The 19166-nt window shown below is 37.1% G+C and overlaps 1 protein-coding gene across 3 annotated transcripts in view; it reads left to right on the forward strand.

The window, feature by feature from the left end:
- Positions 1–2583: 2583 nt before the first annotated feature.
- Positions 2584–19166, forward strand: part of ABI1 (abl interactor 1) — a 110232-nt gene continuing 93649 nt past the window's right edge. Inside the window, exon 1 of one of the 3 annotated variants that reach the window (XM_070728227.1) lies at positions 2584–2936. In XM_070728227.1, coding sequence (XP_070584328.1) covers positions 2820–2936 — 117 coding nt within the window. In that variant the 5' untranslated portion in view covers positions 2584–2819. The remainder of the gene's footprint in view (positions 2937–19166) is intronic. The other 2 variants (XM_070728228.1, XM_070728226.1) reach the window with 2 other exon arrangements.

The raw sequence follows: 19166 nt of genomic DNA on the forward strand, positions 1-19166 counted from the left end.
AAAGACAGGAAAAAGATTGTTTTCGTCTTCTATAAGGGGAGAGAATACTGGGACTGACAGCAAAATCTATGCTGGTTTGGCAAACTGCCCTTGGGCTTACCAAGGACAGTTTGCTAAACCAAACAAATTTATACAAATTTTTGATTTACACAAATCTGGGGCATAATGTTCTTGGGTTTTGGTTTACGTTTCAATGGCTTCTTCACCAGGTTTCATTTATTCAACTCCAGTTTATATTAAGTAATAACCAGGGGTGGGCTGCTAGGCGGAATGCTAAATTGGGCTCGCTGCCGCGGCTCGTGAATACTTGCAGGGCCAGCGTGATTTTGCTTCTGCACCTATGGAGATAGCAAAATCGCGCATGCAGCTGCAGGTGCGCCCATATTTCAGTGAGATTTTTTCCCCTCCATGCATGCCGAAACACGGGCGCACCTGCGGCTCCATGCACAATTTTGCTATTTCCACAGTTGCAGAAGCAAAATTGCCCTGGCCCCGTAAGCACTCACAAGCTGCGGTGGTGAGCCCAATTTAGCGTTCTGGCTGGAGTCCGCCCCTGGTAATAACTAATTACTATATGTTTTGGACTATAAGACATACTGGAGTATAAGATGCATCAAGATTTCAAAAAGGAGAAAAGGGGGGGGAAGAGATTTTTCACAAAAGTTGAGTGTGCAGAGGCTTAGGGAGGCCTGCAAAATGCTCCTGGGGACTGGGGAAGGCAAAAACACTTCAATTTTTGTGAAAAGTGGGCTCATTTTCACCTCCCAAACCTCCAATGCATCACGTTTTTGTCCACACCAGCTGCCATGAGCACTCTGCTGGCTTCCCAAACCCTCTGCACACCCCGTTTTTGCAAAAAATGGGCCTGTTTGGGGCAGGCTTTCGGAAGACCAAAAGTGCTTATATTCGGTGTTTAAGATGCACCAATATTTCCATGCTCTTTTGGTGGAGGAAAGTGCATCTTATACTCTGAAAAATATAGTAATAATTTCCTGTCTTGATTACTGCAATATGCTCAACAAGGGGCTGCCTTGAAAAAGCGTCTGGTAGGTTCAGTTGGGTTCAAGATATGATGGCTTTAGAACTGTGGGTCAGGACTGACAAGAATAGAGGCAGACTCAGAGGCAACCTTTGTTTCAGCACCACAGAACAGAACAGAACAGAGAACAGGTGGCTTGACAGCTCCATTTATACCAGAGCTGTTAAACTCTGAGCCAATGATCTTGCACATGTTTTGATAGGTAGGTGGGTAGGTAGGTAGGTAGATAAAGACAGGAAGAACCAACCCATCCTAATTCAGATGTATATATACATCATAATTTTATTTATTTATTTATTTTGTCCAATACACAATAATACACAATGAAAGTTATAGAGGATATAGTAGAGAAGAAATACAAGATATAGGAGAGACTATTGGACAGGGGACGGAAGGAACTCCAGTGCGCTTATGTACGCCCCTTACTGACCTCTTAGGAATCTGGAGAGGTCAACCGTGGATAGTCTAAGGGTAAAATGTTGGGGGTTAGGGGATGATACTACAGAGTCCGGTAATGAGTTCCACGCTTCGACAACCCGATTACTAAAGTCATATTTTTTAAAGTCAAGTTTGGAGCGGTTAATATTAAGCTTGAATCTGTTGTGTGCTCTTGTGTTGTTGTGGTTGAAGCTGAAGTAGTCTTTGACAGGCAGGACATTGTAGCATATTATCTTGTGGGCAATACTTAGATCATGTTTAAGGCGTCATAGTTCTAAGCTTTCAAGACCCAGGATTGTAAGTCCAATTTCGTAGGGTATTCTGTTTCGAGTGGAGGAGTGAATGGCTCTTCTGGTGAAGTATCTTTGGACATTTTCAAGGGTGTTAATGTCTGAGATGGGATATGGGTTCCAAACAGATGAGCTGTATTCAAGGATGGGCTGGCAAAAATTTTGTAAGCTCTGGTAAGTAGTGTGAGATTTCCAGAGCAGAAGCTACATGGGTTAGATTAACAACTCTTGAGGCCTTCTTAGCGATGTTGTTGCAATGGGCTTTGGCACTTAGATCTTTAGTTATTAGTATCCCGAGGTCCTTGACCGAGTGGGGATTATCTGTAATAATTTGTTTATTAAGTTTGTATTTGAAGTTCTGATTCCTTTTGCCCATGCGTAGGACAGAACATTTGCTGGTTGAGATTTGGAGTTGCCATGTGTTGGACCAGTCAGAAACTGAGTCTAGGTCTTTTTGTAGAGTAGTTGTGCTATCAGTGGTGTTGAAGAGTTTTACATCGTCTGCAAAAAAACCAGTTGCTTGTGACGAGATCGCAAAGGTCGTTGATGTAGAAAATAAAGAACGTCGGTCCCAGTACGCTACCTTAGGGGACACCACTTTAATATCCCTTGTTCCTATTCCCTAGCAAGCAGTATTCGCTGGAGTAAAATGCTACATTAAACAACAACAGATCTGTACTGAGGCTCCTTTTGCCTTGCTTCGAGCTCAGCTCGGGGCGAGAGCCGGAAAAGAGGTTGCCCAAGCCACGGGCGTGACTACATTTCCCGACATCCCTCGCGGCTGCCTCTTCCGGCCGGGAAGCAGGAGGGGAGGGGGGGGGAGTAGAAGTAGGAGGAGAGAGTGAGTGAGTGAGAAGGAGGGAGGGGCGGAGGAAGGAAGGAAGGAAGGCAGGCAAGGGAAGGGGAGCGAGCGAGTGAGCGGGCGGAGAAAGCAGAGCCTCCGAGGCAGAGGCAGTCGAGCAGGGCTCCCACAATAGCAGGGAGAAATCGTGAGCCGGTGGCGCTCCCGCGGTCCCTTGAATGCCGGAGAGAGCAATGCGGAAAGGTGGAAAATGGCAGAGCTACAAATGTTACTAGAGGAGGAAATCCCTTCGGGCAAGCGGGCTTTGGTGGAGAGCTACCAGAACCTCACCAGGGTTGCGGACTACTGTGAAAACAACTACATCCAGGTAAGAGGCCGGCTGGGGCAGCGGCTCCGGGGAGCCCCCTTCCTCCCTTTAAGGGGCAGCGGGGATAGGAGCCTTCCGCCCTTACCATTGCAGGAAGCGGGCACCGACCTTGGCATTTTTAGAGGGGTGGGTGGGCATGGTGTGGCTCTCAGGGTCTCTCCCCCCCGCGTCCCACGCTTCCTTGGGATTTTCGCTTTAAACTTTTAACCAAAGAAGAAGCCCTTCCCCACTTCCTCCTCCTCGCCCTGAAGTCCAACTCCACCTTAGTCGCTCTTCTGCTTGCAAAGGAAAGGAAACGGAGGAGGAGGAGAGGAGTTACTGTATTTCATCACTTCGAGGGTGTGCCACCTAATATATGTTTACTGTAAGGCAGACTTCTGTGGGGTTGTGGTTCGTTTGAATGGGGTGTGTGCCGAGGGGATGAGCTGCTCTTTCCCAAGCCGTTGCCTTCCAGCACAGCTGGTGGGCACCAGAAGATGGGGAGGGGGAGATCCACCCAGAGGCAGAAATAGTTCATGGATTTAATAAGGCTGCTTATTAGATTTCTCTCTGGCCAGTTTCCTCCTCCTCCTTCTCATGCCTTCTCATTACTTACTCTTTGCCCTCCTGATAATATCTTAAGGATCACGTGTGGCGGGTTGCAAAACATGCATTAAAATAATGCTGGTTAGTGCATTAGAAAAGCAGAATTCCAGCAGGAAATAAGAGAATAATTGCATGTTCTTAAATAGCGCTGGGGGGGGGGGGCTGAACGATTTGTTCCTCCTGTTTTTTTCAAATATGTCAGTGGGGTTGTGGGAAAAGGCTCCCATGTAAATAGTGAATAATCATTTGGCTTGCTCATCTGGCAGGATGAATAAATCCTGGTAGGAACTGGAAGCAAAGGAACTGGAGCAAGAGCCTTCTTGCACTTAGGCATGCTTATGGATGCAGCCACTCTTATAAATAACTTAGGGTAATGTAACCATGTGAGTCAATGCTATATGGATATTTAATGTTTTGGCATATAAACCATACCGAGATAAATGAATTACATTCCTGCATGATATTAAATTGTTGAAATAATCACCTGGAAAAAGAAGTAAACTGCAGCTGGACAGCTAATCAAATAGAAAGCTATTTCTACCATGTCATATCTAAACAGGAAGACTTCAGATATTAAGTATCCTCAGCAATATTTTTAGAATTCATGGGAAATATTTCATTATGGCTGAATGCTGTATTTATTTAAAATAAAATTTTAATTCCAATCACTCTCTAATTCACCTCTACAATGACAATTATCAACTCATCTTGAAAAATAAGACAAGAATATTTAGTCGGATGGTATAAGCTGGATGTTAAAACAGAGCCCTATTTTGTACATTCCTAATGGAGGACAGTACATTTTGGAAAATGTAGCAGCAATTTAACAATTCGGAATATGTTTTAGGTAGGAAAAAGTAACATGGAATCTGTTGCATGCTTCCTTATGTTCCAGAAATCTTTTTATCATGCTCATGGTCCATATTATTTATGTTCTCTAATAATATTTACAAATAAAATTGTGTATTGTTTGAACTGCTCATTTTTCTCTATTTTTCTAGATACTGTGTTGAATTCTGGGGATAATATGACTCATTACCCCTTGCATTGCTTTCAATTGATAGGCTATTCTGAATCTATTTAACGTTTTCATTGCTAATTTAAAAGCTTGTAAAGGTCTGTTATGTTTTAAATATTGATAATGCCCCAATTGTATTTTTAAAAAAGTATGCTAAACGATTCTACTTTTTGGAAAAGCAAATATTATACCTTGAGATGGATAGATCTATATTACCTTTCTTTTCAGCCAACCTCTGACACCAAAATGTGCAGAGTTAGGTGAAAATCATTGAAAACAGACAGAGGCCATCAGCATAATTATATATATTTATGTACTTTTTGGGCAAGTGAAGGCTGAAAAGAAACCTACTTCTGAGATGGTTAGTTCAAACTTATGTTTAAATAAATGAGATTTAGTCTAGGGATCTAATCCTTAATCATCGACTGCAGAACATGGGTTTATTTATGGAATGATTCTTTTCTTGTCTTTTTATGAGAGCCCATGTACCAAAGACAAATTCCTTGTGTGTCAAATCACATTTGGCCAATATAGAATTCTATTGTATTTTCCCATAGGTATCTATCTATACATATGGTATGTAAGTATTCATTCTCTGGTAAGAAGATGGGGAAAAAAAGATTCCAGTGAATTTGTATTAATACAAAAATAGCTTTAAAATGTATGATAAGGTATACAGTAATAACCAAAATATTTGACTGTGAATGACTGTTTTAGATACAACACAGCAGATTTTTAACGTTTTCTTAAATGCACTAGTAACATCTAAAGACGACTTTATATACAAAATATAAGCAGGCCTACATAATACAGGCTACATGACGTAAAATAAGTTCATTGATCTTAGAGTGCAGGAGAGAATTAATTAAAATCTCAGTTTCAGTGTGATTTTGTTGGTCTTAGATTATTTCTCTACTTAACTTCATGAGTATCATTGGAACAAATCTTGAAGGTTTGTATGGATGAAAAATGTGGAGCATTGATGAAAAATATACTATAAACAATGTTAGAAATTGGAAAATATTTTTCTAATATAAATGTACAGAGCAAGATGGAAAATAGGATAGCTGTCTATGGTGAATTGGCATATAAATCAAATAAATAAAGAAAGAAGGAAGGAAGGAAAGAAAGAAAGAAAGAAAGAATGAATTATTTTTGGATAAATTAAATGCAAATCCATTGTAGTATACAGAGTAATATAATATATACTTATTTTTGTCTTTCCCCCCAGAAAGAATTCACAATGTACCACAACTATTGGTTCTTACATATTATGTTATTCTGTATACTACAATGGATTTACATATTATTTATCCAAAAATAATTGTATTTATCACAGATCAATTGTCCTATTTTCCAATTTGCTCTGTTATTTATATCAGAAAAATCATTTTCCAATTTCTAGCAGACTTTTTGTCAACTTGAAGTCTCCTCCTTTTTAAACTTCTGTTTTTAATATGGAAACATAATAACATATTTTGAACCTATCAGTACAATTAAGGCTAGAGTAAACCATATACACTATTTAATATGAAAAAAGTTTGAGAGAAACCTACCTCCAGATGCTTAAAGGGATTTAGTTTACAAATCACTTGTAATATAAAACTTTTCTTCATTCAAGCAAATGCAAAGATGCGCTTTGACTTGGCAGCATGCTTATGTTGGTAATTCAGCATGAATTCATTTTGCAAATTTCAGGGCAATTTTCTAGCTTAACCTAGAAAGTATTTAAAATATATGCAATTCCTACAAGAATTCTGAAACACTGATGACAAATAGATTTGTTATAAAGTCTTTTTGCAAATGTAATCAGAATTGTAGTAAATGCCATAACATTTCATAACTCTTCATAACTTTCCAATAATTTTGTAAATCCACATTCATTTAAGTTTACTCTGTAAACTTAAAATACAGCCTTCTTTATTGTTCTATATAGAAGTATTGCTTTTTCTGGTCAAAGTGCATTGACATTTACCCAGGAATTTATGGAGAACAGTTCAACTCTAGAGCTGGCACTATCTACCTCTTCATATTTTTTTTAACAGTAGTAAGGGTTAAATTAATTGCTGCTGTGACATTTTCTTGCTCCACCCAAATAAAGCAAAGCTGCTCATACAAATGCTTCAAAAAAGGCGAGGTTACTTTTGGTTTTACTCATGGGACATATGACAAATACAGTGGTGAGGTAACTGCAACATGTTTCAACCTGTTAGTGTGTGTTTGGTTTCTGCCCCAACCTCATGTATTTGATTCCATTTGTGGTGAACCTATGTGGTATTACTATTTTCACGTGCTCTCTTCTAATACAGAATGCATTTGCTATATTTCAATTTGGAATATTTTTATTTTATTTTAGTGCTTTAAAAAATGCACATGGCTTGAAAAGGAAATGTGAATATTAGCAGCTGGTGAATTTAAAAAAACCCTTCACATTGGCTAAGTTGTTCAAGAAATCAGAATTAGAATGCTTGGCTGCATAGCTAGAGGTATAACAAGCAGGAAGAGGGAGATTGTGATCCCACTGTATAGAGCGCTGGTGAGACCACATTTAGATTACTGTGTTCAGTTCTGGAGGCCTCATCTACAAAAAGATACTGATAAAATTGAATGGGTCCAAATATGGGCTACAAAAATGGTGGAAGGTCTTAAGCATAAAACTTATCAGGAAAGACTTAATGAACTCAATCTGTTTAGGCTGGAGGACAGAAAGGAAAGGAGGGACTTGATCGAAACATTTAAATATGTTAAAGGGTTAAATAAGGTTCAGGAGAGAAGTGTTTTCAATAGGAAAGTGAACACAAGAACAAGGGGGCACAACCTGAGGTTAGAGGGGGGAAAGATTAGAAGTAATGTGAGAAAATATTTTACTGAAAGAGTAGTAGATGCTTGGAACAAACTTCCAGCAGACGTGGTTGGTGAATCCACAGTAACTGAATTTAAACATGCCTAGGATAAACATATATCCATCCTAAGATAAAATACAAGAAATAGTATAAGGGCAGACTAGATGGACCATGAAGTCTTTTTCTGCTGTCAATCTTCTATGTTTCTATCAGTGGCATTTTAGGGTAATACTTAATTTTGATGCTTTACAAGGGTTTAGTCTAACTCAGTATAAGGTGATAAATGAGTTGATAATACTGATTTGATTTTCCCTGAATTACAGGACAAGCTGGAGAAAGCCATCTGTTCCACTGTTAGACTAGCATAGTATTAAGATTGTGTTTCCAGGGGATTAATTTGGTGGTAGTGGCAATGCCTATGTTGATGCTGTATTAGAGAATTTAACACGCAAGGCAGTAGGACTATTTAAAATGTGCATGCTGGGACTTGGAAAGGTTTTGCATTAGTTTCAAAGGATGTTCAATCCATCGCAACAGTATTTGTATCCCAATGTACATGTAAATGCATATTCCCCAGAGAAAATACTAAAAACAGATTAAGAGGCAGGATGTAAAAAGTAATCTAAAGATTCTGGAATAGATGCCTTCAGAATATCTATAAAATGGTTTTGACTTTTGCTAGAAGTTATTTGATTGCAGTCAATTCACAGGTGTGTAACTTCAAACACTTACATATAAATGTAGATTGTTTCTTTAAATACTTCTTAAATGGTTGGCTATGGGATTTGGCACAGCGTGAACATTTGCTCTTTTATCTTGCATTTCTGGATTGGCAAGACACTTGGGCCTTGCGCAATCAGGAATAAGCAAAGATTCATTGTTTAAATGCAACATAACAGGGTTAGTAGAAGTTGATATTTATTAACAGATCTCAAACAGTATTTCATTTGGGAGTTTCTTTACAAAAATGATTGCTCGTCAGGAGTTTGATTTAAACATTTTAGCAACACACAGTAGGGGTGGGTTCTAATTTACCCCCCTGTCATTTCGCTTCTTCCTGCACCGCATGGGCGCACACATGCGCAGTGCCAAAGATCCAAGTTTCTGCATATGTGCAAAAGCAAAAAAACACAAGATGGAAGCACCCCACACACCGGCACTAACAGAACCGGCTCCTGGAAATCACCAGGGTTTACCCAAGGTTCTAAAGAACTAGTTAGAACCGGTAGGAACCCACCTCTGATACACAATATTGAAATTCTCTATGAAAAAGATGTGGTCAATGGCAAAGCCTGGATGACCTTGGTTGATACTGAAAAGGTCCAATTGGGTGGACCTGATTATTAATTATTATTATTATTATTTATTATTTATTTGATTTTTATGCCGCCCTTCTCCTTAGACTCAGGGCAGCTTACAACATGTTAGCAATAGCACTTGTTAACAAAGCCAGCATATTGCCCCCACAGTCCGGGTCCTCATTTTATCCACCTCGGAAGGATGGAAGGCTGAGTCAACCTTGATAATTAATAATTGGGAAGGGAGATAATCAGAACTATAGGATAGAGTGGGAGTTTGACAAACATCCTAAAGAATGAAACAGGAAAGGACTTCTATATTTTACTAGGAAAATTAAACCTGTAACCTGTAATCCTCAGCAGTTGCCCTATTTGAAGGATTCTTTACCTTAATTTTGGTTATAATGCACATCTAACTTTCAGCCTAATTAACCCAAAGAATTCACCTACACTTGTGTTTGCACTTCCATAATTGTGAGACTGTATATTACTCTGGGAAATAAAATACAATTTGTGTTTAGTATCACTAAATCATAGTATATAGCTTGCTTAGTTTTAACTTAACATCTTATGTGAACCTACGTAATCATTGTGTTTTATAAACAACATTTATTGTTTATCCAGAAGTTTGCTGAATAAAACATGATAAAATCCTAAGATAGTGCAGTGTATAAAACTTTGCCCCAGAATTTTGGATACAAGCAGGAATAGGGAGCCGGGGTGGCGCAGCAGGTAGAGTGCTGTACTGCAGGCCACTGAAGCTGACTGTAGATCTGAAGGTCAGCGGTTCAAATCTCATCACCGGCTCCAGGTTGACTCAGCCTTCCATCCTTCCGAGGTGGGTAAAATGAGGACCCGGATTGTGGGGGCAATAGTCTGGCTCTGTTAAAAAGTGCTATTGCTAACATGTTGTAAGCCGCCCTGAGTCTAAGGAGAAGGGCGGCCTAAAAATTGAATAAATAAAATAAATTGAATAAAATAAATAATGTTTTTGAACGGAAGTACTGTAGTTTTTTTTCTCCGAATTAATCACAAATGTGATCATCTACTTTTTATTAAATTCCGAAAGCTTTTTTTTTTTTTTTTGACATGCTGAGTTTGGACAAGTGTGATTAAAATCAGTGGGTAAGTTTATTTCTGAGAAGTCTAAATTCAATACTGTAGCTCTTAACATATAAAAATATATTTATGTACAAATCTTGTGGACTGGAAACATAGGTTGCTGAAGTTGAATTGCTAATGTATTAGAAAGTAACTATCAACCAAGTAAGAAGTAAGTATGTCAAATAAACAATGACCAAGGCTTCAAGATTTTCGTATCCTTTAAGTCTGATATGTAGGGATTACCCGAAAAGGCTTATCTGAGATGAGTGAAAAGGGAATGCTGGTAGATAAATTTTGAAAGATGCCAGTGGAATTCAGAGACAGAAGTATTATATTTGAAGAAATCAAGTGTGTTTCAAGTACAGGGCTGTATGAGGAACTGAATATGAATAAAAGGGAACTAATGCAAATGCAATATGGGGGAGTTTGTAGAGCTAAGCTATTATAAATCTGTCAAAAATTTCCAGAATCTTGTGTGAGACACAGACTTCTTAGGTGCTAGATTTCTGCTATAAATGATAAGTTAAGACTTTTTGTGTGTGATTTAAATTTTCTGTAGCACACTGACCCTTACTGAAACAGTGTATATTTAGTCATATATTATTTCTTGTTGGAAAAATAACAGTTTGGAATCATGGGAAGAGACTCCCTAATTAGGGCTAAGAAAAAGAGACTTGCCCTATCCCTAATTTTTGCAGTTCGACATCTTGAAGTATAAATTAATCTTGGACCCAATAGCGGATTCTTCCCTCTAAATCACAATCTTGTAGCTTGGCGTGGCAGGGGTGGGAGTGAATAATTTTTTGCTTTACAGTTATGGGAGAAAATCTGGTTCATTTATATTTTGTCTTGCTCTAATTACATTGGCCAGCTCCTCAACTGTTAAACCACATACTGTTGCATAGCAGGGGAAAGAGCTGGGTTCACAAAGCAACCAAGAGGTTGTCATGGTTTACCTGATTGCTGAATGCTATTGGTGATGAGATTCAAATATTGAATCAAGTCATGATTTGCTCAACCACACTATATTGAATAAATCACAAGGTTGCCAAAATGTGAGCAATAACAATAATTAAATTACAAATGGTTATTATCTTTAGTTAGTATATAATATGTCATTTGTAATTTAATAATTTTAGAAATATAATTTAAAGGAAGTACTTTTTAAATTTTATGATTGTATGCATTGTTGTTTTAGTGCTATACAACATGCCTAAGGAAAATAAAACTAATTATACATTGTCCTTGTTTGCAAATTCAGCTGGGTTAAAACAACAAAATGGTTGTAACTGATATTCTGAAATGTGTTTCTTAAAATCACATATTAAATAACCACAGGAGTCTACTAATTAAGTATTATTGTTGGTGATATGTTAAAAGGTATAATTCAGAAACAAATAATGGCCTCATGAATAAAAGAAAGGTGTAGAGAATGATGATTACAGTAAATAAATGTTGAAACAAATGTTTGAAGTGTGTGATTTATCTATTTTGGAAAGGGCAATGTTTTCTACTAATCAAAGAATGCTACAATTTATGTTGCAAAGAGTGAGATGGGTGGTGAATTCAATAAAAAAATAAACTAAAATATTTTATATTGTTTATATTATTGCAATGAATTCATTTGTAAGTCAGTGACTATGAATATAGAATATAAATCTGACTGTTCTCCCTCCCATCTTTCTTTCCTTCCTTCCTTCCTTCCTTCCTTCCTTCCTTCGTCTATATTTTCAGTTTGTATTTGTATTTTTTTAAAAAAAATTAGATTCAGTTCATTAAATAAAATATATTAATATTAAGTATTCTTTTTTTTAAAAAACCTGTGGTCTGCTTCATCCTGTTTTCTTTTTTTTTTAGATTCCACATTCTTTAAGTGTGTACCATATCAGTCCTAAATAAATTTTTGCCATGGTCTAAAGAAAACTATTTATACTGAACTGTCTTGGATAATGTATTAGAATGCACATCCTGTTTACAGAAATCAGTTGCAGACATTTTATTCTGGGAAAGCATTTTTTCATTCTGCTCTTCAGCCAAAGAGTTTCCCAGAGTGGCTTACATTCAATCAATAAAGTAAAGCAGTCTCTTAAAATAATAAGCTTATTTAAAAAGTCTAAAATGTGTGATTCAGAAAGGGGGGGGAATTGGAAAAAATAGGAGGAAAAAAGCATATTAGGCTACGTTTATGTAATCATAGATGTATCTTCTTTGTTTAATTTGGTTAATATCTGGGAAATTTTCTATACATTATGTTTTAAATAGGGGGAAAAATGTTCCAATGCAATTTAGGTAGTCCTTGAGACTTACAATAGTTATTTAGTGAACCATTCAAAGTTACAACAGCATTGAAAAAAGTGACTTATGACTATTTTTCACACACGTGATCTACATTTGGATGCTTGACAACTGGTTCATATGTCTCAGGGTCATATGATTCCCTTTTGCAACTTTCTGACAAACAAAGTCAGTGGGGAAGCCAGATTCACAATCATTTACTAAATTTACAACTACAGTGATTCACTTATCAAATGTGGCAAGAAAAGTCATAAAATGGAATAAAATTCAACACAATTCTGGGCTGAATTGTGGTCATAAGTCGAGGACACCAGCCAGAGAAGTGTTCTGTAAGCCTAATAAATTTGCTTATTTTTTTGCAGTAGTGAAGTTGTCCTGTCTGAAGTTGAATGATCTTACTTTTGAACAACTGCAGCTAAAATATGTAGTATATTTCATCTAGACAATGCCGTTTGGCGGGACCTAGGGGAAGAGCCTTCTTTGTGGGGGGCCCAGCCCTCTGGAATCAGCTCCCCCCCAGAGATTCGCATTGCCTTCACCCTCCTCACCTTCAGTAAAAGTTTAAAGACCTATCTGTGCCGCCAGACTTGGGCCATTGGACCCTAGCCCCCTGGTCGAGGAGTGTAGTATGTCTTGCGGTATGAATGGGAATGAATGATTTTAAATATTATTAGTGTTTTTAAAGTTTTTTAGCTATATTAATTGGATTTTTTAGATATGTATATTGTTTATTGTTTTGATATGTTGTGAGCTGCCCTGAGTTCTCGGAGAGGGGTGGCATACAAATCCAATAAATAAATAAATATAAATGTGGTATAAAAGTATAGGAAACAAGAATGTAGAATCTGAAATTCAATTTAATTAGATTTAACTAACATTGCATGTGCATTCTGATTAAAGTGCAAGATGGATTAGCTCATGTATGTCATGAGGCCAAACTGGACCTGTGAGTGTGAGGCATGTAAGCTTAGAAAAAAAATTGCCTAAAAAGCGCTCTGAAACTGCCAGCTGACCATATAAAATTCAGAACGTTTCGTAACAGCACATTTATATGCAAGGATCCCCTTTCGTTGGTCTGATCCCCTTGAATTCAGTGCAGTAAAATGGGAGAGCTTGTAGTGGTTTGATGAGTGGGATATTTTCAAAGGTATTAAATATTTAATACCATCTTCATGCAGTAGGTTTCCTTTGAACTGATGTTGTTATTTAGCACATCTTCAGTCTTGTATATCTCCCTCCTCCTTGTATCAATGACTGCTCTGTCACCAGTATGAAAGAGTAATTTATTAAGGGTACATCTGTCCCAGCTTGTTTTTAAAAAGATCTCTGTGTGGAAAGATTAATCTGTACCCCTTCTCTTATCTCTCGACAGATAATTACTGTTTTGTTGATGTGCTGGTTTTTTAGTAAGACTTGGTGTTGCTCCTGAATCACTGCTTACTTCCTGAATTGTACAGATGTCAATTTTTTTGAAATTTTATCAGGGGGGAAAATGGAAATTTGGGGAAATGGAAGTAGAAGTACAGTTGTATATCTACTTACAAACTTAATTTGTTCTGTGAACAGGTTCTTAAGTAGAAAAGTTTGTAAGAAGAAGCAATTTTCCCCATAGAAAGCAATGTAAAATAATAATTTGTGTGATTGGGGAAACCATAGGGAGGGTGGAGGCCCTGTTTCCTCCCAGGAGATTCCTAGAGAGGCTCCACGGAGGCTTCTTCCTGCCTTTTCCAGTTACAGTTTCGGAGGCTCGGTTTTGTAAGCGGAAAATAGTTCTTGAGAAGAGGCAAAAAAATCTTGAACATCCGGTTCTTATCTAGAAAAGTTCGTAATTATTTTCAACACTCCTTTCCGCCAGGACAATGGCTGATCAGCATTGGAACAGCAAAATGTGATGTTTGAGTGCAAAATCTCTTTAAACAGATGCTTTTTCTTGGGATCTCTGTACTGTCCTTTATATACATGGGATTTTTTTTCTCCATAAAAATGTTTTTTAAAAAAAAATCATATATACTTGCAGATAACTGGAGAATCTTAGATGCCAAAATACTCTCCAAAATTTGGCTTTAGTGTATCTTTGGATGGGCTTATCCCCAAGTATATATGGTATACTGCTGACCATAATTGCTACCTGAACTTTCATCACTAAGCTTGTCATTAAGGGAGGCACATCCAATTTTGCCACCTATTTTGTTGTAGCCATTAAGCAAATCACTCTAGTCATTGCCGTCATTAAGTGAATTTGGCTTTCCCCCATTGATATTGCTTGTTGGAAACTGGTTAGGGAGCTCACAAACTGCATTCTCATGGAATGTTGCAATTGTAAACACATATTGGTTGCCAAGTAACCTAAATTTAAATCATGTGACTACAGGGATGCTAGCTAGAACAGTAACTGGTACAAGGATCAGTTGTAAGTCATTTTTTTGCAGCAGCAATGTAACTGAATGGTAGCTAAATGAATGGTTATAAGTTTGGGGCTACATGTTGTTGTTTTTAAAGTTTTTCTTTTATATATATTTGCATGCAAGCCCCATCCATGGATAAGCAGACCCTTTTAATTAAACAGAAATATTTAACTAAAACACCCTGAAAACATGATATGGTATGTTGTTTACAATTCCTGCAGCTGGGCTTATCCATATATTTACAGTGTATGAATGCTACTGCTATTGTGTATATCCTCCTTCCAGGACAATGAGGTCAAGTTAAAAAAGAACTCAGCCATTAACCTTTAGAATAAAAAGTCAACACAAGGAAAAAAGAGGACTTGATGTTTCCTTCACTTTTGAAAGTACAGTATTGGTTTGCTCCCAGGAGGAAATGCATTCTTGTGCTCTTTATGTAAGATTTATATTTTGTAGTGAGTTCTGGACATAAAAAATTTAGTAAGCTAATACTGCAACATCAAATTTGTGCTAGTATATTGTTGGTGAAGTAATTTGGGAAACAATATATGAATATTTTTTTTCTGTTTTTCTGGAGGAAACTAAGGAGATATGGGGAAAATGGTGTTTCCTTCTTCTATTGTTTTCTGCTACATTTTCATGTTGATGGATGGCATTTTGTCACCCTTGCATAAGGAATATTATTTGGTCTTCCTCCATCTAGAAGCGAAGCTACACTCTCATTGCTGACCTTTCAAAATCTACTTGCCAAATTCTTCTGGAGAGCGTTTGAAAAATGAATGGTCTCTATCATGCTTCTGAGCCTTTGAGTTGTTAAATTATGGCATTCCTCTTTGATTGTTTAAGTAATATCAGAATTGTTGTCTGAGTCATGCAAAATAGAAAACAATTCTGTTTTCAACCTAATATCGTTGCCTTTTGCTTTTGATTATCTTATTTGTCACCTCTATGTCTTTCTCAACAATAATTTAGGTATAGGCAAAAATATTTCAAAATTTTCCAGACTTTTAAGCTATGGCAGGGTAATATTTCTGTTTGAAATGTCTGTCCTAAATAAATGTTGTTATATTTTGAAGCTTTTAAAAAAAATACTACACTTGCATCTTGTTATTTATTAATTCAGCCATTATGGTAACATAAATATACAGGGAAGTTCCAGGATATAAATTATGTACATAAAATACATAATAAATCAGATTACATAAAATGCAGGTACATTGCCTCCTGAAAGTTACCCAGGCAATCTTATTTGATTGTTATAGTTTGATTGAGTGGCATCATAGATCGAGACTTTCAATATTATTATTATGATAACATAGCAATGCTGCGTAAAATATATTTATCTCAAGTGCAGCTTTTCATACTGCCATCCCAATGAAAATAGATTTAACTTGCTTGTTTTATTTGATAGATCAAATAACAACAATCTATCCAGGAATTCATTAGACACAGTGCTAAACAGCATTTAGATTTGTTTTCTGAAAATTAAGATAAAAGCATATGCCTGGATGTCTATGGAAATTCTCAGTTTTCCAGGTCATAGTTGTCCCAAAAATGCTTTTACAAAAGGCAGTTGGAATTTCTGGTTTTTCTTTGAAGACATTTAGCTTCTCATCCAAGAAGCTTTTTCAGCTCTGACTGATGTTGGGCAATGGATAGATTTATACTCCTTGCAGATAGCTGGTTGTTTACATTCCTTTAGTGGGTCATTAAGATCACCGGGAGGCTTATCTTTGTCATCAGGGTCACCTGAGTGGTGCAAATTGGTGTGGAGCCTTCTTGGAACTGTTGAAAAGACTGTGTTGTAGATTGAAGAAAATGAGGTTTTATCCCTCTCCCTCTGTTGAGAAAGGGCTGTTCAATTTTGACATTGATTGCCTAGTAGAACTCTCTTTCAAACCAGCAGTCCTTTCTGTCCAAAGTACAGTGGCCCCTCTACCTACAAACATACGAAGCCTCTGTGGGGCCTCTCTAGGAATCTCCTGAGAGGAAATAGGGCCAGAAAAGGCAGGGAGATGCCTCCATGGGGCCTCTCTAGGAATCTCCTGGGAGGAAACAGCCAGAAAAGGCAGGAAGATGCCTCCATGGGGCCTCTCTAGGAATCTCCTGGGAGGAAACAGGGCCTCAATCCTCCCTGTAGTTTCCCTAATCGCACACATTATTTGCTTTTACATTGATTCCTATGGGAAAAATTGCTTCTTCTTACAAACTTTTCTACTTAAGAACCTGGTCAGGGAAGGAATTAAGTTCCTAAGTAGAGGTACCACTGTATGGTCTTTGTTGTCGTCAAAAGAGTGGCTTGCATTTGAAAGACACAGGCCACTGTCTTCCTTCACAGTTTTGATACCGTAGTCACAATTTAAATTTTAAATACCCTCAAACCATATTGAGCTGCACATTTCCTCTGAGTACAAAGATGAAAATCCATGTTTAATCATCCAGAAAGGAATATTCAGAAGTACTTAACTAAGGTGAAAATGGAAGATCTTAATTAAGAATTTTGGAGAGCGATACAATTCAGGTTTCTTAATATTTTCCAGATGAACCATAGCCATATTGGCAAGGGATTATGAACTGTACAATCCACATTAAGTTGAGAAAGCCTATTTTAGCTTCCTTAGCAGGTAGTGTAAAACAGATAAAAGATCTGAAAATACTTCTTTCTTATAGTTGCTTATGATTGGATTGTGAACACAATCTGAATAGGAGACATTTAGAAAAGAAATCAGGGTGTTTTTTTTAAGGTAGCTTCTTAACTCAGTGACTCACACTTAGTCACCAATTTTATTCTTTACTCATATGGAAATTATAGAACTAAAGATTACGCAGAAATGTTGGCAGACTTCACTGGATGAGTGGATGTCCTTGGCTCTTCTAGAATTGGCAAGTCTCATCTTAGTCTCAAATGTGCCTTCAAGTCACAATTCTTGAATTCTAATACAGCAATCCTATAGTGTTTCTCTGAAATTAACTTAATTGACTATAATGAAATGGAGTACATAATGGATAGAATGCATAGGATTATGTTTATAATCCTTATATAATGGAAGAAAAAAAATCTATCCTAAAATTAGTTGTTGGATTGTTTGTGATAATTTTATACTTTTACGTGGTTTCCTATAGTCAACTAAAATATTCCCTAGGAAAATATCATTATTCCTTTTGCACATCTGTGATTTCATATGACATAAAAGGTACTTGAGGAGTGTATTCTCAACAGTGCTGTATAGTTAACTGCCTATAACAGAATATAATATAAGCAAACAGACCATGTTTCAATCTCTTTATCACCTGGCAGATACAGGAATAATTGCAAAATTCAGGTTACTATCATGTCTAATTAGTACAAAATTTATTTATTATATTTTATCCTTCCTTTAAGTCCAATTAATAAATTGCATATAAGTCAAATAAATAAATAAATAAATAAATAAATAAATACACACACACACACACACACACACACACACACACACACACACATACATACTACTTTATAAATAACTCAAGGCTATGAACATACACAGTATTCCTTCCTCTTTTCCCCCACAATAAGAACCCATAAGGCTGAGTGGGAGAAATGATGGAAAATCTGACCGGCTTTCATAAACTTTATAGTCTCTTTATTTCTAGACCAGCATTTTAACTACTATACCCAACTGGTTCTGTTATCCTATTTGGAGAAAGTATTGCTTCCTCCAATATTATCTATCTATATGTATTTATTTATTTATTATTTATTTATTGGATTTGTATGCCGCCCCTCTCCGTGGACTCGGGGCAGCTCCCAACAAGTACAGAACGATTTGATCAATTAATAATAGTTAAAAGACTTTAAAAACATCCTATTGTATTGAGCTACAATTTCCACAATTTGGCAAATAGAGTCAGCAGGTCTGGGTTCTATAGTCTACATGGCATCGTGGGATGATTGCATTAATATCAGCAGCCTTCAGACTAAACATTCCACATAGTTTCAGTTTTAGGTCAAAAATATAAAACTGTTCTTGAAAGTTGAGAACTATTCCAGAAAGTAATGGCAAACTATTTTTATATTTTTTTAAATCAATGAAGTTTATTAATTAATTAATTAGATTTGTATGCCGCCCTTCTCTGAGGACTCAGGGTGGCTAACAGCATATAATATAACAATATAGTACAACGGCAAATCTAATTAAATTTAAAATTACAATCTAAAAATCCAATATTTAAAAACAATCATACAACATATATCTCATTTCATTGGCCAGGGGGCTGAGACCTAATTGTCCCAAGCCTGGCGACATAGGTGAGTCTTAAGACTCTTACGGAAGGCAAGGAGGGTGGGGACAGTGCAAATCTCCAAGGGGAGCTGATTTCAGAGGGCCATGCCCCCCAAAGAGAAGGCTCTTCTCCTAGGCCCTCGCCAAGCGACATTGTCTGGTTGACGGGACCTGGAGATGGCCAATTCTTTGGGACCCAATCGGTCGCTGGGACTCATACGGCAGAAGGCGGTCCCACACAAGTAAACTGGCCAAGACATCACCAGGAATTGAGCTGAACCCAAGAACCTTTATCTTTTAACTTTTAAAAAGAAATCCATAGCATGAGTTATCTCCAGCTCTCTTTTGAAACAATCTTGAATTTGACTCATCATCTTCCCTTTTAATGGAGAGATGTAAATGCAGCCTAGGCAAATGGAA

Source organism: Erythrolamprus reginae, chromosome Z (genome assembly GCF_031021105.1).
Source record: "Erythrolamprus reginae isolate rEryReg1 chromosome Z, rEryReg1.hap1, whole genome shotgun sequence".
Taxonomy (NCBI): Eukaryota; Metazoa; Chordata; class Lepidosauria; order Squamata; family Dipsadidae; genus Erythrolamprus; species Erythrolamprus reginae.